The following is a 24,365-nucleotide window of genomic DNA, read 5'->3' as shown; positions in this document are numbered from 1 at the left end:
ACACTGATAATACTCAATTCAAAAAATTTTAAATGTAATATATATACTTACAATTCTTTCAAGTTACACATCAGGTGAATATGAATCCCGGACATAAACTCCATGAGGATGACGGGGCATGCAGATGGGTGTAGGGAGGGTGTAGGGCTATATGCCTACGTGTGGGCATCTCCAGCGCAGCCTGAGGTGAGCGGGGAAAGGATGGAAAGTCTTACCAAGGGCAGTGCCCTAAATTTCTGAGGAGGGGGCCCAACCTAAGTTAGACCAGGGGGCACACCTGGCTCTTCATCACTTTCTCCACCACCCAACACCTCGATGCTACAGAATTCAAGCCCTATCACTAGAAATCTGGAGTAAGAAAATGACTACATGTTCTTTAAGGTTTTACGTGCACGCATGTGTGTGTGTGTGTGTGTGTGTGTAGGTATAGTTGTGTACAGGTATAAGGGTGTGGAGTGGTATATCTGTGTGGGAGTGATGTGTGTTTGGGGGGGTGTATATAAGGGGTGTGTATCTGTGTGTGTTTTCACTCAGGAAAAAAAAAAAAAAAAAAAGCTGGAGTATCCACCTTCCCAGAAGTCAACAGCAGCCACCCCAAGAGCCAGACCAGGGCCCTGTGGCCAAGTGACACTGTTAATAATTAACACATCAGAGCCTGGCAGGGAGCAACAGCAGGTGTCCCCTCTCATAAAACTCACCTTCACTCCATGTGGCCATATCACCCACTGAGGCTCTGAGAAATCCGGTAAATGGCCAGCAGGCAGACTCAGGCCTGTCCTGAAGGAGCTGGGGCTGGGCAGGGAGGGGCCCTTACCCCTGAGGGGTCTCACCAGCAGGAAGGAAACAACTACAGACAGACTGGGATGAGAAAATGCCCATTCAGTAAAGGCAGGCACCTTCCCCTGTGGGGGTACAGCCAGACCACAGCTCCCCCTACCATCCCCTCCCTCAAAGAGGATGACACACACACACATACACATACCCCACTGAGAAAAATGGAAGAGAGAAGCTGAGGAGCATAGGAAGGGCAAGCCTCTTTTATTATCCCAAAATGCAAAGTATTGAAGGCACTTACAATAACAAGGCCAGAGATGAGGGGAGGCATGGGGGGAGGTCAGAGGTCAGAGCACAGAGGTAAATCAATGGACCCCACCTTGGTCACCACCCAGCACAGAGAAAAGGAAAAGCTACAGGGCCAGGTCTGAAGCCAGTCAGGTGTCTAGCTCTACAAAAGATACAAATCCATTCTACAGAGGATTAGGAAATGAGGCATACACAGCAGCAAGGGGCAGGGCTGGCAGTCACGAGTTAGTGGTTCTTTAAGGAACACGCTCGGCAGCAAGGAGGCCTTCAGGTCCCCTGCTGGAAGAGGTCTTGGTACATCTCAATGAGACGGGCAGCCTCACGCTGGCCAGAAAGCAGAGCACCATGGGTGGTGGAATAGTACTTGCGGTGGGTGGCCTCACCCGAGAACAGCACCTGCATGGGCTGGGCAGGGGGACAGGGAAGTGAAGGTGGAGGAGCAAGAAAGGCTACCTGTCTGCCCCAGAACCCCCCATCCATACTACAAGTCAGAGAGGAATGAGCAACCATCTTGAGATGCAGGTTTTGCTGTTTCCACAGGATGAGGAGTTGCCCATCCCACCTGCCCGTCTTCCCCTGTTTCTTCCCCAAACATCCAGGCCTCCATCCATTCTGCTCTGAGGCTTTTATGAGTCCTGGCTACACAGTTTCAGAGACTCACTGTGCCTCTTACTAGTGAACTCAGGGAATGACATAACCTCCCTAAGCCTTGATTTCTTCATCTGCAAAATGGCCTTATACCATCCATCTACTTCCTAGGGTGGTTGTAAGGATCAAGTGAAATAACATATCTAAAGCACTTAGAACCTGAAAGAATATAAGCACTCGATACAGTTAGGCAGTAATTTAACAAACCTTTATAGAGCCCCTATTAGGTTCCAGGGACTGTTCTGGGCACTTGGAAGATAAAAGGAGACCAGGCAGCTGCTTTGAGGAGCTTCCTTGCTGGTGGGGAAGCCAGACACGAAATCCAATTACTAAATGGCATCATATGTGACATGATGGGTGTTTGGGCGAGAGGCTGAGAGCCCAGAAAAGAAGCCCATTGCCAAGCAGAATCACACAAAGCTTCCCAGAGGATAGGACCTTTGGGTTTCTTCTTGGAATATGCTGGATAAACAGGTAAAGGACGTTTCAGGAAGAAAGGGAAATGGGAGCAAAAATGCACCAAAGCAGGCCTTGCCTAGGAGACAGTGAGAATTTTGGTACAGTCAGGGCCTCAAGAAAGCAGGCTGTCTAGGTGGGGTCCCAGCAAAATACGGATGCCTGCATTCTGAGCTTGAGTTTGGAATTTATTCCAGTACATCTCAAACTGAATGTGCAAAGGTACCCGCTAGGGACCCAGGCAGAATGCAGTTTTTAATTCAGCAAGTCTGGGTGGGCTGAGATCTCCATTTCTAACATGCTTCCACCTGATGCTGGTGCTACTGGTCCATGGACCACCCACCTTGAGTAGTGAGGCTTTAACCTACCAACAAGGAACCTGCAGAGATGGTTAAACTGAAAGTGGGGCACATGTTGTGGCAGAGGACAAGCTGCCTCCTCCCACATCCATTCTCTCTCTCCTCAGTAACAGAAGTCCTGACTTTTCACTGGGCCCACTCCCATCCAGCTGGTGGAGTCATGTGATTATGTTCTAGCCAATCAGCATTGTTGCTGAGAGACACTGACTCAGCCCAGGGGTTCACCTCTTTTACCCAGGAACCTGTCACAGACATGAGAGCAAGAGCAGCAGCCTCCACAGCCCTCTTGGACCACAGGGTGGCCTGGAAGATGGAGCCACGGCTAAGGACACGGGGCCCCGATACCTACCTCTGGATTTTCCTTTTCTGTGACAGAAGGAAACTTCCTTCTTGTTTAAACCACAGTTTGTTTTGTTTTGCTTTGTGTTACATGCACTAGTCCTAAGTGATGCAGGTGACAAGAGATGGTGTGCTTTTAAGGAAGATGGCTGTAGCGGCAGGGAAGGCTTTTTCCTCTCTGCCCCGGAGCACCGCCAGGGCAAGCACAACACACATTGGTTGACTGCAATCTTCACCAATTACATCAAAGAATTATTTTAAATATAATTCTGTTGGGGTTTTAACATTTACTGTATGTGTCTGTTTGGTGGGGGAAACTCAAAATCTACTTTATGGGAGAAGTACATTATAGATAATTTCTTTTTGATTCACTATTTTTTCTATATATTATTACATAGTTGATATAATTTGGGGGTGGGTCCGTATTCTCAGTCTGATTTTCTACAATATACAGGGGAAAATAAATAAAATATACTGGGTCAGTGCTGACCAAAAGAACTTTCCACGATGACAGAAATGCTCTATAGTGACACACTCTAAAGTGGTACCACAAGCAACAAGTGGCTCTCAAACTTGACACGTGACTAGTGCAACTAAAGAACAAAATGTCATATTTATGACTTTAAATTTTAGTTAAATTACATGTGACTAATGGCTACCATATTGGACTGCACAGCATTAAATGGCTCCTTTTTTATAACCTCAGGAAAGTATTTGATACACCTCAATTTGATTCCATTTGTTCTCCCCGATGTAAGGGCACATTTTCCTGTTTCCTCTTCTGTTATGGGAGCTGCTCCATCTATCTTGCCTTGGCCCTCCCAAGGGGACACTCCCCTCCCTCTCCGCCCCCTGGACAAAACACACATACAAAATACCCTTCCTCACCCCCCCACAGATCCCATCAGCCTGCACTCCTTATGCACCCAGCACACCCACACTCACCGCTGTCTTGGAGCTCTCAGTGTATGGCAGGGGCTTGGCCAGCTTCTCCACATCGGCCCCACTTGAGCCCACCTGTGTGTACGAATAGGAGCCCCGGAAGTAGGGGTTGCTGCCCCAGGCCGAGCGCAGGATTCGCCGAGGCTTTGGAATGTTGGGATTCCCTATTGGGGAGAGAGAAAAGCCAAGGGGACGAGGGTCAGAAATGGTTGCACCCAGAAGACACCCCTGAGCAGACAACTCTCACTCTACCTCCAGGGCTCCAAGAAGGCCAGGCTGCTACGAGGAGGCCTGGAGGAGGGAGTGCGGAGGCTGGGGTTTAAGCTGTGTACCCCTCAACACCTCCTGGTGACTCCCAGCAAGACATCTCCTCTCTGCAGGTCTTAACTTTGCTATCTGATAAACATCCCATATAATCACATTCCCCCTTCCAACACCAGGGGTTCCTGGGAGGCTCTTCTGGGATAGGGGAGGAAGGACGTTCAACTAAAAGAGTTGACAAAAAAAAAAAAAAAAAAAACACGCAAATCCATCTCCTAGCCAGACAACATGAGTAGGAAATGGGCAATCTGCGGTTTTGCGGTGATGTCTGAGTTTTTTTTACCATCAGCCCTTAGAAAGAAGAAATCCAGAGCCTGTGGTTTTGAGTGTCTCAAGTTCCAAACGGGGAGGGCCTGCAATTTAGAAGCCAAGGCTAAGACGTGGCGCCCTTCAGGCGTCTCTGCCCCTGGGCAACCCACCTCGGCCTTGCGACCTGGCCACAGGGATGCTAGCTAGCACATGGCGCAGGAGACACAGAGGGTCTCGCGGAGGAAGGCAGATGGTACAAGGCTGGTAGAGCAGGGCCGGGGACGCACCCGTGAACTGCCGCAGCATCTCCGTGCAGATCTCGGCCACCGCCTCGTCGTCGCACTTCTCCATGACCAGCGCCTCCTCCCCACAGATCCAGCCACTCAGCACGTGGCCGTAGCGCTCAGGCGGGTAGAGAACATCGAAGCCGCAGATCTTGCGGTACCAGAGCTCGGGCGGGTAGGTGAGCGTGCGGCTCTCAGCCTCGTCTTCCCACACAAACTGCAGGCTGTTGCACTCGGGGCCCCAGAAGGGCTCCTCAAATTCTAGAAAGATCTTGTCGGTGGTGCCGATGCCCAGGCGGTGGATGGCCACCACCTTCTCGGTGGGCAGGCCTGGCTGGAAGAAGCTAGCGTGCTGCCTCTTGAGCACACCCAGCGACACGGTCACGATCACGTGGTCGGCGGGGATCACCTCGCAGTCTTCGCACTCCACCAGCACCGGCCACTGCTCGTCCTCGTCCTGCCTCTCCCCGGGGGGCTCCTCTCCACCCTGGCTGCCCTCCCCAGCGTCATGGTTATGGTCGCCCTCACCCCGGGGCTCAATCTCAGGGCCCCGGAGGCGAGCTGAGGCCTGGTTCCAGTGAACACAACGGACAGGTTTCCCCAGCTGGATGACGTGGGCCGGGATGCCTTCTGCCAGCAGCTCCACGACCCGCATGAAGCCCGAGGGGATGATGTGGTGGGCACCGGGAATCTCAGTCCACTCCCCAAAGGCGCTCAGGGACACCTCATCCATGCTGTGTGAGCTACTCTCACAGCTCTCCACCTGTGGGAAGAGCCAGAGGGGAGCCAGGTGACCGCCAAGGCTGGACAGGGGCAGAAGCAGGACCTCAGGGCAAGGCCGCCCTCCTCGGACCCAGCTTCCCCAGGATCAGTCTTCCTCACTCTGGTATTTGTACTCAAGAGAGCTCCGAGATGGCAAAGATACCTTCAGGTACTGCTGGATCATGGCGAGCTTCAGGCGCTTGGTGGCCTCCGGCTCATCAGGGTCATCCCTGATGCGGTTGCGCACCTCCTCTCGGGTGAACACCCCCACACTGTTCTGACTCTCAGCATTGACTGGTTTACCATGCCGGAAGAACTCCTGGGTCAAGTTATAGACCTGCAGAGAAACCCCAGGACAGGGAACTGAAAACACACTCACTCATCCTGCCTGCATCTCAGACCTAAGGGCTCCAACTCAAAAGTCATGACCTGCCAGGTGCTCCCAGATGTGCCGAGCCCATGGCACCCCTCCCTTGATAAAGCAGCATGGCACTCAGTGCCGCACTGAGGCTGCACCATGAGAAATCGGGTTTGGGGATGGCAAGCTGAAGCTGGGCAGCCAGCTTCCTTGCGTCCAGACTCAGGAGGTGGGATGGGCCCCAGCGGCTCTCTTACTGGGCCCTTGCTTAGATCAAAGTGAAGCAGCTGGTGTGCCTCTAAAATCTGTGGGAAAGGAACTGCCTCCCCATGCGCTCTGCATGGCCAAGCAGACCGCCCACTGGAGAACCCAGGTCTACACACATTTCCCTTTTCCAAGAACCAAATGCACAAACTCTTTCCCTGACATTCCTCCCCAAGGGTGTCTGCTTCACCCTCTCCCAGGAGGGCAGTGTGGAGCAGTGGCCTGGCCAGTGTTTTGGGGGGAGAAGAAGCAGAAGGGGCCTTGAAATCTGATCTGAAAAGGAGACCCTCCCTGGCGGTGCTCAGACCCACACAAAGTGACCCCTTTATTGCAGGACCTAGATGCATTTAAGGAAGAGGCCATGCTGGGGCAAGGCGTGTAGAGAGGAGGGGGACCCAGTGCACCAAAGAATGGAAGTGTATTTCACGGGCGTATTTTGGCATGAACCCCAACCCACACTTCATCAACAGAAAACAATGAAGAGTCCCTTGGAGCAAGGTCCTATTGCCTGCCTTGCCCGCCTGGTATGTAACACCCACCAGACACTGGGCAGGTCTCCCTGAAGAAAGCAAGCCTGCCCTGGGTCAGGCGTGGGATCCCCCAAGGGCAAAGCCTGAGCCCCAACATTTACTCAATAAACACTGACTGGGCTCTATGCCCGACGCAGGTTGTAAGAGTGAGCAAGACGGACACAGAACTGAGCTGCCACCCTCACTCAAGCTGGGGAGATGTTATAACTGGCTATTATACCAGGGATTGTGAGATCAACTCAGACAGCCTCCCTCAGTCAGGAGACAGCCAGGGAGGCAGAGGAAGGAAGAGGAAAAGTATTTTAGGCAGAAGGAACAGCATATGGAGAGGGAGAGTGTGAGATGCATTCAAAGTGGCTCAGTCTTGCTGAAGTGGGCAGCGAGGAGAAAGACAGTTGCAAGACAGGACTTTGGAAAGGCAGGCAGGTGCCACGAAGGTCATGCCGAGGGCCGTGGACTTTATCCAAGACCCTGGCCTCCCTGAAGCGTGGTGAGCGTGATCACATGCCCACTCTCCCTCTGAGGACACTGGCAATTGTGGGCTCCTTGGCCAAATGTCTGTGGCTGGTGCCGATGCATGGCATGTTTCCCTTCCTAAAGTGAATCTGAATTTGGGCAACATACACTCACAGGAATGTGCCTGCCCTGCACCCCGACCCTGGGGCTGCTCGGTGGAGGAAGGAAGGCACGTGGCCCACCCCCCACTACTCTACCCAAGGGAAAGGCCTCCACAAGAGAGAAACATGAATTAAGTATGTCTCTGAAGTACAAAATATAAAGAACGTGAGTTAAATTATTCACTTTTCTCCCCACAGTCACAAGACACTGGGCATTTGGCCTTAACTGGAGTCCTCAGCAAATTCCTCACCCAGCACCACTGCCAAGGAATCAGGCTTTCAACTTGCCTCCTCTCCCCCCAGGGTTTTGCCTTAGATGATAAGCAACACAGTAGCCAGTCAGCTTATGTTAACTAAAGGCCAAACAATCCAACTGAGGACTAACAAATTTAGTCCATCTATGTGACCCTTAGGTCAACCACTGACTAGGACAGCCTTAACTGAACACACTCCTTGTCATATGGGTACAATCTCCTATCCTGGGTTACGTGACATCTTCCCAATGTGACCAAGGAAAATGAGACAGGTCTGTAACAGCTAATAATATTACTCACCCCAATCCTCATTCTCATTAAGCACTTTTCATTAGGATCTCTCTCTGTCTTTTTTTTTTTTTTTTTTTTTTTGCCTTTTAGGACTGCACCACAGCATATAGAAGTTCCCAGGTTACGGATCCAATCCAAGCTGCAGCTGCCTGCCTACACCACAACCACAGAAACATCAGATCCAAGCTGCGTCCACAACCTACATCACAGCTCATAGTAACGCCAGATCCTTAACCCACTGAGCGAGGCCAGGGATCAAACCCTCGTCTGCATGGATACTAGTCGGATTCATTTCTGCTGCACCACAACGGAAACTCCTCATTTAGTCTTCATGACTATGAAGTAGGTACAACTGTGTCCATTTTACAGATGCAGAAAGTAAGGCTCAGAGAGGCACAATAACTGGCTCACGATTATACAGCTAATAAATGGTAGAACTGATACTTGAATGAAGGCAATCTCCAGCATTGTTTAAGAGCTGCATAAGGCAATTGCTTTCTTGACCTCAGGGATAACACCGCTTCCTTCTGACCAAAGCAGCACCGCCAGAGTGATAACCAAACTTTATCCATCCTACTTTCCATGACTCACACTTTCGGCTTTCAAAAATCAAACCCACAAGCAGAAGTTGATGATGATGAACTGTGAAGGACATTTAGAAGAACAAGTCAATCATGGACCCTGAAAGTCATTCTCAAGAGGCATCCCAGCTCGAAGCACTCACAGCAACATGGGAATCAGGACGTGACTGACTCCCACCAGGAAGGTCTACATTGAAGAATACTAATTCTTATCTGTTTAATAATAGTATTTAGTGAGAATGTACAACACTATAGGACTGTACACCATGTAGTTTGTGGGTACACAAACATGAGACACTAAATGTGCCTGTCCTCCATTGAGCAGGGACTACCCCAAAACAAGGGTCATTTCTCTTTTCCCAGGCCCAAGAGACAAAGGAAATGTACAATAGATGGCTGTTGGCCAATTTACTGACCTGATGTGAAGGGTCATTACACGACAAATGACAAGCTATTGGAAGGCAAGATCTACATGTTCATGGCACCACTGAAAAGTTACTTAAAATATTAACAATTTTTAAAAACCTGAATAAGACAAAGATGTGTGCCACTGCCATTTCTATCCAACACTGTACTGGAGGTTGCCAGTGCAAAAAGGCAAGAAAAAGAAATGAATAGTTTTAGGTTGTGCTGTCCAATACAGTAGTCATTAGATCTCTATGGCAATTTAAAATTAAATTAAACATCTAGTTCCTTAGTATTACTAAGCCTCAAAAGCCACATGTGGCTAGTGACTGCCACACTGGGTAGGGCAGGCAGGTCTAAAACATCTCCATTATCATGGAAAATTCTATTGGACAACACTGGTCTGAGAATTAAAAAGTAAAAGCAAAATTCTCATTTTTTTAGTACAGGATTATATTCATAAAATTCCAAAATATCACTAGAATATAAATTAATATTATATATAATAATAATATTATATATAATATATAAAATATTAGAGTTAAAATAACAATTTAGCAAGGTGGCTAAAATCAATACATAAAAATCAATTTAAACACCCATGACATTTTGCACGTAACTGAAACAAATAATCTTAAAATTTATATGGAGTTCCCATTGTAGCTCAGCAAGTTAAGGACCCAACACAGTGACTGTGAGGATGTGGGTTCAATCCCTGGCCTCGCTCAGTGGGTTAAGTATCCAGCATCATTGCAAACTGTGGTGTAGGTCACAGATGTGGCTTGGATCCAGCATTGCTGTGGCCATGGCATAGACCGCCAGCTGCAACCCTGATTTGACCCCTACCCCAGGAACTTCCATACGCTGCAGGTGTGGCCTTAAAAAGAAAAAAATATTTATATAGAACCATGAAAGATCCCAAATTGCCAATGCAACCTTGAGAAAAAAGAACAAAGCTTGAGGTATCACATGTCTTGACTTCAGACTATACTACAAAGCTATAGTAACCAAAACAGCATGGTACTGGTACAGAAACACATGCAGATCAACCAAACAAAACAGCCCAGAAATAAACCCACACACAATCTATGATAAGGAGGCAGAATATATGTGGAGAAAATACAGTCTCTTCAATAAGTGCTGCTGGTGAAACAGGATAGCCACATGTAAAAAAGTGAAATTAGAACACTTTCTCACACATATACAAAAATAAACTCAAAATGGATTAAAGACCTAAATGTAACACCCAAGAAAATGAAATTCCTAGAAAAGAACATATGCAGAATACTTTGACATAAATTATAGTAGGGTTTGTTTTTTGGTTTTTTTTTGGAATCAGTTTCCTAAGGCAAAAGAAATAAAAGCAAAAAATGGACTGATGTAATTTAATTTAATTTAACCTAAAAGCTTTTGGAAAGCACTGAAAAACAAAAAGATGACTACTACAGTATGGGAGAAAATATTTGCAAATGATACGACCAATCGGAGGTTAATATCCAAAAATATATAAACATCTCATACAACTCAGTATCAAAAAACAAAAACAACAACTCAATTCAAAAAATGGGCAGAAGACCTGAATACACATTTTCCCAAAGAAGACATATAGATGGCACAGGTACATGAAAAGATGCTCAACACAGCTAATCATCAGGGAGATGCAAGTTAAAATAACAATGAGATATCACCTCACCCCTGTCATGCTGGCTATCATCAAAAAAAGACACAAATAACAAATGTTGGCAAGGGTGTGGAAGAAAGGGAACCCTTGTGCACTTGGCAGAATGTAAATTGGAGCAGCCACTATGGGAAACAGTATAGAGCTTCCTCAAAAAATTAAAAATGTAACTACCATATGATCCAGTAATTCCACTCTTGAGTATATATCCAAAGAAAAAGAAAACACTAATTCAAAAAGATACTTGCCAGAGTTCCCACTGTGGCGCAGCAGAAAGGAATCTGATTAGTATCCATGAGGATGCAGGTTCAATCCCTGGCCTCACTCAGTGGATCAAGGAACCGGTGTTGCTGTGAGTTGTGGTATAGGTTGCAGATGCAGCTCAGATCCCATGTTGCTGTGGCTATGGTGTAGGTCAGCAGCTGCAACTCCAATTTGACCCATAGTCTGGGAACCTCCATATGTCTCAGGCTTGGCCCTAAAAAGAAAAAAAAAAAAAAAAAAGATACTTGCACCCCAATGTTCACCACAGCATTATTTACAACAGCCAAGCTAAGGGAGCAACCTTGGTGCCCATCAACAGATGAATGAACAAAGAAGACACACACATACAAAACTGAATTTTATTCGGCCATAAAAAAGAATGAAAATCTGCCATATGCAGCAATGCGGATGGACCTAGAGGGTGTTATGTTTAATGAAATAAGTTAGAGAAAATACTCTGTTATCACTTATATGTAGAATCTAAAAAAATAAAATGAACGAATGAATATAACAAAACAAAAAAACTTGGATAGATATAGGGAACAAACTAGTGGTTACCAGTGAGGAGAAAGAAGGAGGGAAGGGCAAGATAAGGGTGTGAGATTAAGAGATACAAACTACTGTGTATAAAGTAAATAAGAAACAAGGCTATATTACATAGCACAGAGAAATGTTATCATTATTTTGCAATAACTTTAAATGAAGCATAATGTATAAAAATATTGAATCACTGTGTTCACACCTGAAACTAATACAATACTGTAAATCAGCTATACTCAATTAAAAAAAAAATCAGTTACAATTCTATACTCTATTAGAAAATAAGGTTTTTTAAAACTACCATTTACAAGAGTATCTAAGAGCAGTAACAACAATAATCACACCCATATACCTAGTAATAAATCTAATAAAAGATGTTTAAGGCCTTCTGGGAAAATATTTAATTATGAGTATCAATAATCTCTTACCTAGCGCTTCTCTCACTCATCATGTTCATTCTATCCTTAGATTGTCCTCACTTTCCAAATGCAGGGCCCAGAGAGTGTGCAACATGACCAGGATCATAGAAGACCCCGGCAGATCACCCAGCCTCCCACCCCCGACATACACACACACACTGCCAGGGCACTCCCTGCCCCCCACACCCTTATGCCCAGCTGTCCTAATACCTCACCTCGTTGTATAAATCACTGAATTCCTCAACCACGTCCTTGGGGATCCTGCGGCCATGGTTGGTGAGGTAGCAGGCCACGCCATTCTTGGAATAGAGGCTGATGCGGCCCACACTGCGCTCCCCATCAGTTGTCTCTTCCAGGAGGCCATTAGCTTCTGCTAGATGATAGATGGGATTCCCGTGGGAGCCATGGATCCACGTGGCTCCCAGCTCAAAGGTGGCGTGTCCTGATGGTGACAATAGGCTCTTAGAGGGGCAAGGACTTCTTCTGCCTCACCCTCCTTCCTCCAAAAGGATCCTTCCTCTCCACCCGCAACAACAGGGCAGGAACGGGATTAAGACCCTTCTAGCAATGAACCAAAGTCTTCAGCGAAAAATTCCTATAGAAACCACATGTGGCACGAAATAGATTCCATGTTATAGCTGAGATAACTTCGACCCTGAACGACTCTATGATCTGACAGCAGGTCACCTGACTGCAATAATTAGAAAACTCTCCTTCTAAGATAACACCAGACAAGACCCTCCTTCCTCATTGGTGCCCCCACCTCGGGAGACAGTCTATGGGTACCAGAGAGTACAATGGGCCCAGTGAGGGGAGCAAGGGACCTGAGGCACCCATTGAGGAGGCCCAGCCCTCTAGACCCAAAGTCCCCATTTGGTCTTAACTCTAATTCCTCAACATCCAGTGGCCCAGAGTCAAAGCCTCTCCCAGACAGAAAATGGCCACCTCCCAACTCAATCTGGGACAGAGGAAAGAGGGCAAACATCACAGTTTGGAAGACTCCTCTCCAAGGCAGTCTAAGACCGACTTCTGGAGAAAACCAAGCTTTTCATCCTATGGCACAGGTGAGAGCCCTGCAGATCTGATGGAACAGAGGTCAATGCCTTGGCCCAAGCTGGGACAGGGCTGATGGCTCATTCTACCTCCCCATCCATAGCCGAGGTACCAGATGCCCTGAGGCAAGTTGCCACTATGCCTAGGCCTCATGCTGCAGAGGCTATGATACATTTGTCTTCTCCCCTGCCTAGCTCCCGGGGAGCTGAAACAATGAAAGAACAATAGAAAAGAACATTTTTTGGTGTTTTGTTTTGTTTTTGGAGGCTTGATTCAAGACATCATGTGTGGTAACTTTTTTGTCAAGATGGTCACAATAATTCCTCCTATCCTTACACACATGGCCCTTTGCAATGTAGCTTTGCCAGTCCTCCTATCGAGAGATGGAATCTTTCCCCACCCCTCTGGTTGACCTTGCGCCTTTCTCTGATTAACAGAAGGCAGTGAAAGCAACGTTTGTGACATCAGAGCCTAGGCCTCAAGAAACCTTGTGGCTTCCACTTTCACCCTCTTAGACTGTGACTACTATGGACAGAAACCCAAATTTCTGGAGCCACAGAATATCAGCAATAAAATGGTGCTATTTTAAGCCACTACATTTTAGGGTGGTCTGTTAACACAGCAACAGCTCTCTCATACCCCATAACAGACAGCAATCATCCCTCACCCCAGGAACTGGGCATTCCTCTTCTTCGGGCTGATTCTAATTAAACCATCAGTTACTTGAAAAAACAAAATAAAATAAAATAAAACACCCTGTATGCATCTATGTGCCAAACACAGAGCAAGAGAAAACACAATCAACTTCAAGCCAAGGCAAGGCATAATTTCCTGGTGTCTCTGGAATCAGAAGCAAAATGCATAGGTCCCTTTGTCCAGAAAAAGTGGGCAGACTAGATGGCACCCAGTGCCCTTCTTCCGAGGGGTTCCTGGGGAGGGGGTGGGGGGGTCAGCACTGGGGACATTTATTACTAATTCTCCTTTAGAGCCCCAGACCTAGGGCTCCCCATGGTGTCTTGCTCAGTTTGAACTCCCAAAAGGAGCAAAAGGGGCCTGCATGCTGGACCCTTCCCAGGGTCATAGTCATAGTCACTGGGCAGTGACGACCAAGCATGGGTATCTAGGCATAAGCAGGAACAAGGTGAGGAAGTCAAGGTCAGCAGCAAGGTCAGTGCTCCACCCCTACCCCCCTGCCAAGCTTTACAAGGAGATGAAGTAGCCTAGCCCGAAGCAAGCCTCAGTCTGAGGATGTTCCCTGCCCTCTCCCATGTGCGTCTCATCTCTGTCATCCTTGCTACATCTCTGCATCCACAAGGTACCAGGTACCGGCTCCACATCTACCAAGCAGTGTCCTTGGGGGCCCTGCCCTTATCCCCAGGATTCACAGCTAGCATCTCATGCTATAGCAAGTCCAACTGCAGTCTGGGCTGTCAGCCCTGCGTGTCTGCATACACAGCACACACACATACACCTGTGCCTGGACTTGCTCTCCTGTATCCTGGTAGGGTCTGCCTTGATCTGATTCCTCACTTACATCATTCCATGTATGCGATTAATTACCCCCTTCCTTCTTCTAATTACTTACCCAACTCCCCCCATCGCCTGAAGCCCTGCCAAGCTCCCTGCCCCACAAGGAAGGCTCCCCGCCCCTCAAGGAAGGCTCCCCGCCCCTCAAGGAAGGCTCCCTGCCACACGCACCCCCTCGGCCTCCTGCAGCCCCAGCCCTTGCACCTTGTTGCCTTCTACCCAACTTCCCTGCATGGCAGCCGTCAACTACCACTGAGCCTGGGCCATTTGTCCTCTTGTCTTCTGCTTTCAGGTCAGACCTTGAATTCTCATCCAGACTCAAGAGCCACAAATGGAGTCATTCCATCTCTAAGGCTCCTGGCCAGCCAATCAGATGTCGAGCAAAAGTCTCAGGGCTTCCCAGCTGGCTGTTCCCAGGTTGCGAGTTCCTTAGACTGCACTTTCATCCTCACTGCCAACAAGCACTCCTGTGAGTGCCAGGGAAAGACAGATGTAACTGCCCGTACACCTTCCAGGAAATGCTCTAAGGGGAGACTTTTAATGTGACTGAAGTTTCTGAAAGAAGCCAGAAGATCCCCATGTCTCCTCCATCTCTGCTTATTCTAAGCCTGACAACCTATTTCCCAAGCCAGCTGCCCCATTCATCAAAAGTCGCTACACAGTCTGCTTGGCCTTGATGCCTGTGTGGGAAGAGACACAGCACGAAATCTTCTGGAGGGTCAGTCTAGCCCACACACTCCTGGCTACCATGAGTGACCACTGGGCTATTTTCATGGTCTGATTGATCAGCCCCCCTAGATGGGAAACTCTGGCTTCCAGCTGCATTTCAGGTAATTCACCATCCACTAGGACCCCTGGCAAAATCTGCCCTCCCCTGGGGTAGGTCTCTTACACTGGCTGCTTTCTCCAGAGTCCTCATTACTCTGCAACCTGGGCAGACCTTCTTCCCAGACAATCCTAAGACCTGCCCATCACTCACAAGGCGGCCCAAAATCTTCCACTTCCACTGCCCTGAGCCTCCTACTGTCCTGGGGCTAGTTCTCAGTCATAATACACTAATTCATACCCATACACTAATTCATAATACACTAATTCATACTCAAAAGTTCATGACTAATAGGAACTTGCAGAATTTCCCCTCTTGTGAAATAGAAACTGGCTACCCACTGCCACGACAGTTTGGTTCTAGGTATCCTCTCCCTCCTAAAAACTATGAACCCTAGATCATCCTCCAAAAATAAAGGCCAGAGCCCCATTCTGTCACCCATCTCGAGAGGGTGCTGAGAAGGGGGCAGAGGAAGTTTCTGGAAAATGCCCAGGCAGACTGCATGATGGAACACTTATTCCAGGGAAGACACTAAAATAATGAGATTTGAGGCTGGGCCAGTGCATGAGAGGACAAGAGGTGACCTTGGAAGGTGACTGGGCTGAGGTGAACTGAGGTGCTTACCAAGTTTCACGCTCTGTACACGGCCTCCGATGCGGCTGGAAGCCTCAAGCACAGTGACATTCGTAAAGCCCTGCTCCAGAAGTGCTTTGGCCGCAGCCAGGCCAGCCAAGCCGGCACCAATCACCACCACACGAGGCTGTCCCCTTCTCCGCAGGCCACGACTGAGAGGGTCATCCGCGCTGTCGCCACTGGATTCACAACTTTGCATACCGTCCGTGCTCACCTCCTAGGAACCTGCAGGGGACAGAGGGCATCACAGTTCACTGCTCGGCTTTTGCTTCCCATCTGCCCGAAGATGCTCACAGGCTCTGCCCTCAAGGGGGGACCCCGAGCCCCCTCACTCCCTTCCTGAAGACCTGGACAATAAGAGCCACCTCCAAAGGAGTTGGGGATGGAGGGAGAGAGTCAGAGGGAAGGAGACAAGAAGGGAGATACACTGCAGGCCCCTGTCAGCAAACAGGGGAGCTGAGAGCCCGCCCCAAGCCCTTTTAATCCATCAATCCCATCGCCTGTTTCTAACGATGAGACAAGAGTCAGCCAGGAAGGGAACGACCAAGAAGGCCAAATTCAGGGGAAACTGACCCTTGTGCTGCTGACTCTGGACCAGCTCAGCACAGCTCAGCCCAGCACAGCTCAGCACAGCTGTTAGGGACCAGCTCACACCGACCCCAGGATACTCACATGGACCCCAAGATGCCTGGATGAACCTCAGGATATTTTTACAGACCTCAGGGTGCTGGATACTTCCAAACTCTGCACTGGACCCTCTGTTCTTCCTCCCTGGCCTGGCCCTTCCCTGGCACGCTCTCTCCCTTGCCCCTAATCTTCTCCTCTTGTTTTCCGTTAGGCTTTAACAGCCTCAATGAGGTGGCAATTTGGCGGGCAGGACATAGTTCTCCCCTCCCCCAGAAAGTGCCACGAGGCTGGTATCAGATGAACCTCAGCTATTCTGGGTAGATCTCCAGTTTTTTTCCCAGGCCACCCAGCCCCAGTCACCGCAAAGCAGCAAAGAGCCCAGGAAACAGTGGGCCATGAGGACCCGTGGCACCAGAGGCCAGACATCAAATTGACAGTTACGCTAAGCCAGCTTGCTCAGAGACGCCAGCCTGGGGAGCTGATGGGAGGCCAAGGGGGTCCCTGCATCTGCCCCCAAGGCTGGGAGAGGCCATCCTACTATTCCTGGAGTGACTACAAGGGTCTGAAGGTGTCTGTGGGCCACCCCAAGGGGCACCTCAGTTCTGATCCTGTCCTCGTTCCTCTCCAGACCCAAACTGCCTTTGCAAGGCTTCAGTGGCAGAAGTTTCATACTATCCAGTTAGTTATCCATGCTACCCACAGTGTCCAGGACCTGACAACAAGGAAGTGAATGTAAGTGAAAAGTAGCTGCTGGACAGTGGACAGGGGGTAGATAAAAAGCTGTCGCCCATACCTAACAAAGCTAAGTATAACCCTTCCTATGACACAGCAATCCAACTCCTAAGAATACAACCAAGAGAAATGGGGTATATTCCATCTAATAGACATGCTAAAGAATGTTCCTAGCAACTTTACTCATAAAAGCCAAAAACTAACTCCCCAAAGGTCCATCCACAGAAGAATGGATAAATATATTGTTGTATGTGCAGTATATTCATACAAAGGAATATTCTTTTTCTTTTTTAGGGCTATACCCATGGCATATGGAAGTTCCCAAGCTAGGGGTCGAATTGGAGCTACAGCTGCCAGCCTACACTATAGCCACAGCAACTCCGGATCCAAGCTACGTCTGCAATCTACACCACAGCTCACCACAACGCCATATCCCTGACCCACTAAGCAAGGCCTCGGATCGAACCCATATCCTCATGGCTACTAGTCAGATTCCTTTCTGCTGGGAAAATAAGCCAGAGACAAAAGAGCACCATACTGTATGACTCCATAATTTGAATTCATGAAGAGGTAAAATGAATCTGTGCTGACAGAAGCAAGAGTGGAAGGAGGGAAATGAGTGAAAAGGGTCAGAAGGGACATTTCTGGAGTGGAAAGACTATGTATCTTCATATGAACGGTGATTATACAAATTACATAACTGTATACTTGGGATTTGTGCCATATACACACATACACACACACACACTATACATAACTGTATACTTGGGATTTGTGCCACACACACACACACACACATACCTCAATGACTATTCAGATATGCCTTCCTGGTTATTTTGAAAAATAACATAAAAGCTATGCACTGACATTCTTCTCCGCAAATATCAAGATCTGACTATTTAGGTTACCATTCCACCTCTAAACGTCTTTTTAACATAGATTTTAAAGGGGGTCGTTTTCCAAGTATGATCAGGCTGAGAAGCTGTTCCTTGCACCTCCCCAACCCATTCCGCCTGCCGATGCCATGCATGGGCACGGACCGGAACATCACCCCATTCCTGGCTCCAAACTCCCTCCAAACTACAGCCCCTACCCCCAGGCATCCCGACTCTGTGTTGGACCGGTTCCCTAGAGAGCCGGAAGGTGGCGCCCGAGGCCCAGAGCCCCTCGGAAGCAGAGTCTCCGGCTCATAGGCCGTGGCTCCCCAAACAGCCTGGGTCCCTGCCCCCTTCCACCGGAGCCCATGTCCCTGCTCTCCCATTCCTCCTTTCTGTGGCCTTCTGTCCTCCTTCTACCCACCCACCCCCACCTCAGGGATGTTCTGTTCGGCCTCCCAGGAGCCCGGAGTTCAGAGCTGGCTCCAGTCCCATCCTCCCCTCCCCTCTCCCTTACCCCTCCTTGACTCCCTTTGCCTCCTTCCCCTCCCTCCCCCAGGATCTCTTCTGAAGACTAAAATTAGAGGTGAGGGTGTGGCTGCCTGTACCAGCGGCCAGCAGGGAGGAAGAGTCCGCCCAAGTGGCTGGCCAAGGAGCGTGCTCTGCATCAGGTTTGTAAACACACAGGGTGTTCAGAGCAGCAGCTGAGGCTACCACTGCTGGGCACCCCACCCCCATGCCTCCGGTCCCCAGGACTGGGGAGCTCTGCCTGCGTGCTGGTGTCTGGGCCTCTGGCCCCACCTCTAGCCCAAGGCCACCCCCCAAAACACCCTCTTTTATGCAATAAAGGGGTAGGAGCATGACAGTGGTTCTCAGACCTTACTGGTGGACCCCTTCTCCAAAAACCCCTGTGGAGAACAGGGTGTAACTGGGATGAAAATGTGGGCCCCGCTATTCCCTGAGGTCCCTAAGGTCTCATTGCTGAAACTCCCCAGCTCCCTGGAGCACGCCCTCTGGAAACTTGGGGACTGGGATAAGATGCAGCCTTGGGAGGCCTGTAGAGGGAGGAAATGCTGGGGAGCAACAGCACATTCCCAGGGGTACCTGAACTCCGTGGCTTCCCAGCCTGAAACTTCTCCCCAAAGTGGCCAGCTTGTCCCAACTACATTGTAGTGACAGTTAAACAAGGCCCTCTATGGATGTCAAGAGATCATCAGCATTTTCAAGAGTCTCGAGCAGGAAAATCTTTTGTTGAGTTCTGTAGCTGAATTATGAGCAGACTGCCTTTGGAACAGGCTTCAGGAATGGACTGTGGGAAACGCAGGCGGGCAGTGTGCCTTGAAAATGCACACAGAAAGGACCCCAAGTTCCCAACATACCAGAGAACTTCCACTCAGACATCACACATAGGGTGCCACGGTGGGACCAAATAAACAGGAATTGTGTAGATCGCCTGTTTCTCTGCCCTCACTGCTAACCCCCCTGTTCCGTCTCTCCACAGGCCTTGTCCCAGATGTGCCTGTCAACCCCTGGACACCCTGCCCCTCAGAAGCCAGAGAAACCAAAGGCACAGCCCACACATGGCAAAAATGAGGAGTCTTGCGTGGCCTCCCATATCAGCCCATGAAGCCAATGTACCGTGGGGTCCCAGCTGAAGGGGAGAGAGAAAACTATAGGTAGAAACACTAACTGTGTGCTCCGTGCTGGGCCTTCAGCTGAACGTTGAACTGGACCTTTGGGCTGTTATCTCGGGGGTGGGGGAGAGAAGCAAATTTATTTCCTCTTAGTTTGTGTCATCTTTTCCTTTGGAAATTCTTAAAAATTTTATGAGAAAATGCCTTATTGAGGAAGAAGAATCACTTTATGCTCCCCAGTGCCAGCCTGCCCTTCTCTTGCCTTCATGAAATAAATAAATAAATAACATCCCCTCCTTGATCTGTATGCACAGGAGAAACAGAACACCCTGTACTTTTTCTAGCAGATAAAGGAGAGGAGAAAAAAGTGCTGGCTCAGCCAGGCAGGGAGGGAGTCGGGGGAGGAGGAGGGAGAAGGGAGGAGGGAGGCCCGGCAACAAACGCTTGCCTTCTTGCTTCTGCTTCCATGGCAAAATGGGGGTGGGAGGTTGAGGGCCTCCATGGCCCCAGGCAGGCCAAGCCTGGCAGCTTCAAGAAATCAGGTCCACCCCCGTTCAAGATGCCCAGATGCCCCACTGCCTCCCCAGCCCAACCCTCATTTCTTGGGCCTGCAGGCCACCGCCTCCCCCTGCAGGCCAGAGCCAACAATACCCCAACTGAACCTGGCCAAGAGGCCAAACTGGAAAGAAGGCAGCAGGGGAAGGGGAGAAGAAAAGAAGAAAGACCCTCCTGTCCCGGGGCAGGGTTGCCAAAGAAGGATGGATGAAGAGCAGGAGGCTGGGCACTAGCCACCAAGCATCTGTCCCCATCCACCTGCTTTCAGTATCCTCACCAGTTTCTTTGTGTCCCCCTCAGAAATTTACCCTCCAAGAAGAACCTCTGGATTGCCACATACTACAGTCATGACTGGAAGCCAGGACCACAGTCATTTTTTAGTTCTGGCCTCCAACATCTGACCCCTCTTGGAAATGCCCAGAACTGAGTTGGGGGCACCATGCATCACCTTACACTTCCTCAAACACAGTTAAAGCTACTGGAGTGCTGGAGTACGCCCACAGCTCAAAAGCATCCTGAGTGGAAGCCCTGCGCTTACCCATCAGGTCAAGGCTTGTCAACCCGGCAGCCCATGTCACAGTTGCCTCTACCCTCAACTTCCCAGATGCCTGCCCACTTCCTCATCTGAACCCCACTCCTAGAGAACTGCTAGGCCTATCCCAAGCCCCACCCCTTAAAGACAAGGATGGCAAGGGGTAAAAATCTAACAATTCATGAGCATTTACTATCTACTGAGGACTCAGCATGGCAGCCCATGACCCTCTGAACCCTTTCTGACTTTTCTGACTTCGGTTTTCACTCACACACCACGCCCCACCCCAAACATACACATATACTCCAACTTCACCAAAGTCTCAGGCCTCCCCAGCCTGGCCTCTCTGAAGGCCTGTGGGAAACATCCCTCACCAGTGCATCAGAGAAACTGGCTCTGGGTTCCCTTAGCACATGGACACCCTTGTGCAGGGCACAGTGCTTGCGCAGCTGTGACCGTGTGGCTCTAGGTTAATTGAACTACCAGCAAGACCTGCTCCGCTGATGTTTCCCCTGAAGCTACAGACACCTTGGAAAAGTGAGTTCTCTGCGGCCACCACCACCCAACCCCTGCCTGTCCCCAAAGCATGGGCATCTCACCCCAGGAAATCCTGCTGCCTATTATTCGATGAGGCTGCAGCCCCACAAGCACGACTGGGGCTGAGGTCCTTGGCTCCCTTCTGAACACAGGCTACTACCAAGTATGTCTGTCTCCCTGTCCTTTTCTCAAGGCCACCGCAGGATGAATGAAGCATTTTCGAGAGAAGAGTATGGCCAAGGCACGTAGCCCACCTGGCTCACCTCCCCCTGCCCCTTAGGGTCCAGACTCCAGCAGCAGAGGAACTCCACAATGGGCCCACCCCTTTCAGTAAGCAGGCTTCTCTCCTCCTCTAAGCCACACATTTGTCATGAGCACCCTGTCCAGGGCTCTGGGGGCCACATTTACCTTCCCCACCCAAACTCAGGACCTTACGAGTCACTCCTCCCAGTAGATACCCCTAGTGCCCCAGGCAGCAGCTCCACCTTGGTTTCCCTGGGGGGACCCCTCTCTGGCTCAGGCTTCTAACAGGAGGGAGGGAGAAGGAGGGAAGCTGGGTGCTAGTCCTGGGGAATCTCTCTGGATGGCCTGGCAGGTCTGGGAGGGATTTGGATTCTCAAGGGCCCCCTAGACAATGCAATTATTCTTCAGATGTAAAAAATGCCCAGAAATCCCAGACCAGCTGCTTTGCACAGCGGTCCAGACAAAGGGGCTCTGTGTCTGCTTATGAGGCCCCTCCCACCCCTCACCCCCAGGGAAGGACTGAGCCCGAACCCCTCCCGGCCAGACCCTCCCAGCCCTCCTCACCCTGCTCAGCCAGCCAGGAAGTGAAAGAAGTAGGATTGCTGAGCTGGGCCTGGCCAGTCACAGAAGGCAGGTTGGGGGAGGTTGGGGGGTGCTGGTAAACGTGGACAGAGCAGGGGCAGCCTGTGAGTCCAGAAGACACAAGGGAAGGGAAGAGAACACTGGCCTGGGAGCCCAGGGACCTGGGTTCAGGCCCCAGCTCAGTCTCTCTCTTGGCATGTAACCCCAGACCAGTGTCTTCTCTTCCCTGGGCCCCACTTGGCTAATAACTCTGAATTCACCCCAAGGACACAGCATCTGTACCCCACCTCCTAGATATACTTGTCTAAGCCCCTTCTGATGCTTAACTGCCAGCCTCCTTTAGCCTTTAAGCTTTCCCATCTGTAAAATGGGAATGGGTACCTGGTGGGACTGCTGGGAAAATTAAATGGTAGCAAAGGTAAAAGGTGTGGCCACCTGTCAGGGCCCTCAGAGAGGGAGGGAGCGGGAGGATGAGCCCCAAAGAGACTAGTGCGAAGGAGGGAGCCAGCTCTCCCAGCCCAGGGTTCCTTTTCACTTGTAAAAGAGCCTGTCTTCATCTGAGCCCAGACTCCAGCCTCAGCCTTGGCCCCAATCCTAATATCAGAGTGAACCTTGATATCCATCAGACTATACCCACAGCCTGTGTTTTGACTGGCACCCAACCCTGACTTAGCCTGACCAGTAAGGTACCAGTCTTGGCTGCGGGGTGGTGGGGGGTGGGGGGCTGGGGGGAACAGCCATCAGAAACAGTGGCCATTAGAGATGTCAATAAGAGACAGAGCGTGAGGGCCTCATTCTGCAGAGCCCTCCTGCCAGCAGTGTTCTCTTTCCCTGACATGGGAAAGGGGTTCTGGGCCCCATCCTCCTTCCTGGCACTTAGATTGTTCTCCAAATCCAATGTCTTTATTGCCCACATATCTTCCCTGCAACCAGATGTGTAAAGCCCCTAAAAGCACGATTTGGGGCAGGGGCGGGGGAGGGGGGGAGGTGCACATTCGCAATATATGGAAGTTCCCAGGCTAGGGGTCAAATCAGAGCTATAGCTGCTGGCCTCCGCCACACCACAGCAACACAAGATCTGAGCCACAGCTACGACCTATACCACAGCTCATAGCAATGCCGGATCCTTAACCCACTGAGCGAGGCCAGAGAATGAACCTGCAATCTCATTGTTCCTAGTCGGATTCGTTTCCTCTGCACCACAACAGGAACTCCTAAAAGCATGATTTTAAAAGAGTTTGTAAGCCTTTTCAGAAGAGAAGTGGGGAGCCTGCACTGCATGGAGAAAGGCAGCCCTAGGCTTGGCATCTGAGGGGTCACAGCCAAAGGCACAGCCCACAAGGGCACTGGTGGGCAGGAGAGTGAGTGCTCTGGCTGGCCTGTTTCCCATGATATTCTGCAAGGTGGGACAGGCTCAGGTGACTTGCTCTAGGACGCTGCCTTATAGCTGCCTGCAGAGACAGAGACTACCTGAGTGGGGGTGCCCAGGAAGACCACCAGGAAGAAAGCCAGGAGAGAGGTCAGAGAAAGGGTAGGGCCTCTCTGATGGGCACAGAGCTCAGCTGGCAGCCTTGATGACTGTGCAGCTGGAAAAAGAGGTGGAGATGGACCAAGGCAGAGCCTAGAAGCACATCCTGACCCCATTCTCACACCCAAAGAGCTTTACCCCCAACTCCATCCTAGAGACCCAGCCACCTTCAGTGAAAATGAGTGGATCATGCTCTGACAATAGATCAGATCAGGTGCTTGTCACCTAAACATCTATAATCTGGCTAGCTCAGCTTCCATCTCCGATCCATGCACCCCATGGCTCCCACACAGACATCCTAACTGGCCAAGTCACCCCTCTGCAAACAAGACCCACATTCTTGCCCTCGGATCCCAGATCTTCCAGAGGCAGACACAGCCCACAGGATGGCTGCTGCTCCTGGAGAAGATGAAAGTGCCCAGACAGCAGCCTGTCCCTAACTACCATTCCCTTGGGTGAGTCCATGAGTACGTGAACTTCAGTTTCCCCTTCTGTAGAAGGGGAACAATCACCTCTACCTCGAACAAGACCTGCCCTGACCCCAGACCCTATTAACCAGCTTCCTGTGTCCCCAGCAAAGTCCTAAACACACAGGTTTCCTGGTGGCTCTCTTTAGCAACCCTTAGGATGAGACCTCATGGCCTGGATTCCCTCAGAGCAGGAACGTCCCCTCGAGGAAGTCGTCACCACAGAAGTGTGAGAGACTACAGAGCTGGTTACTATGCCAGTTGACTACACTGATGAGAGACTGCCCTTGGTGACATCAAATCAGGCCATGGGCAGGGGAGGGCTGATGGGAGGTGGTCCTCAGTCACTCATCGCCCTGGAAAGGGTTGA

At 50.0% G+C, this 24,365-nt stretch overlaps 1 protein-coding gene across 2 annotated transcripts in view; it reads right to left on the bottom strand.

Moving 5' to 3' along the window:
• Positions 1 to 1,010: 1,010 nt before the first annotated feature.
• Positions 1,011 to 24,365, bottom strand: part of SMOX (spermine oxidase) — a 38,750-nt gene continuing 15,395 nt past the window's right edge. The window contains exons 2-8 of one of the 2 annotated variants that reach the window (XM_047771553.1): positions 15,675 to 15,908; positions 11,860 to 12,086; positions 5,607 to 5,780; positions 4,685 to 5,444; positions 3,831 to 3,991; positions 1,939 to 2,028; positions 1,011 to 1,488 (exon numbers count right to left, since the gene is read on the bottom strand). In XM_047771553.1, the coding sequence (XP_047627509.1) occupies positions 1,351 to 1,488; positions 1,939 to 2,028; positions 3,831 to 3,991; positions 4,685 to 5,444; positions 5,607 to 5,780; positions 11,860 to 12,086; positions 15,675 to 15,882 (1,758 nt within the window). In that variant the 5' untranslated portion in view covers positions 15,883 to 15,908 and the 3' untranslated portion in view covers positions 1,011 to 1,350. The remainder of the gene's footprint in view (positions 1,489 to 1,938; positions 2,029 to 3,830; positions 3,992 to 4,684; positions 5,445 to 5,606; positions 5,781 to 11,859; positions 12,087 to 15,674; positions 15,909 to 24,365) is intronic. The other variant, XM_047771554.1, reaches the window with a different exon arrangement.

This window comes from Phacochoerus africanus, chromosome 3 (assembly GCF_016906955.1).
Source record: "Phacochoerus africanus isolate WHEZ1 chromosome 3, ROS_Pafr_v1, whole genome shotgun sequence".
In the NCBI taxonomy this organism is placed as follows: Eukaryota; Metazoa; Chordata; class Mammalia; order Artiodactyla; family Suidae; genus Phacochoerus; species Phacochoerus africanus.
The sequence above is the reverse complement of the archived record's forward strand: the minus strand, read 5'-3'. Positions and strand labels throughout refer to the sequence as shown.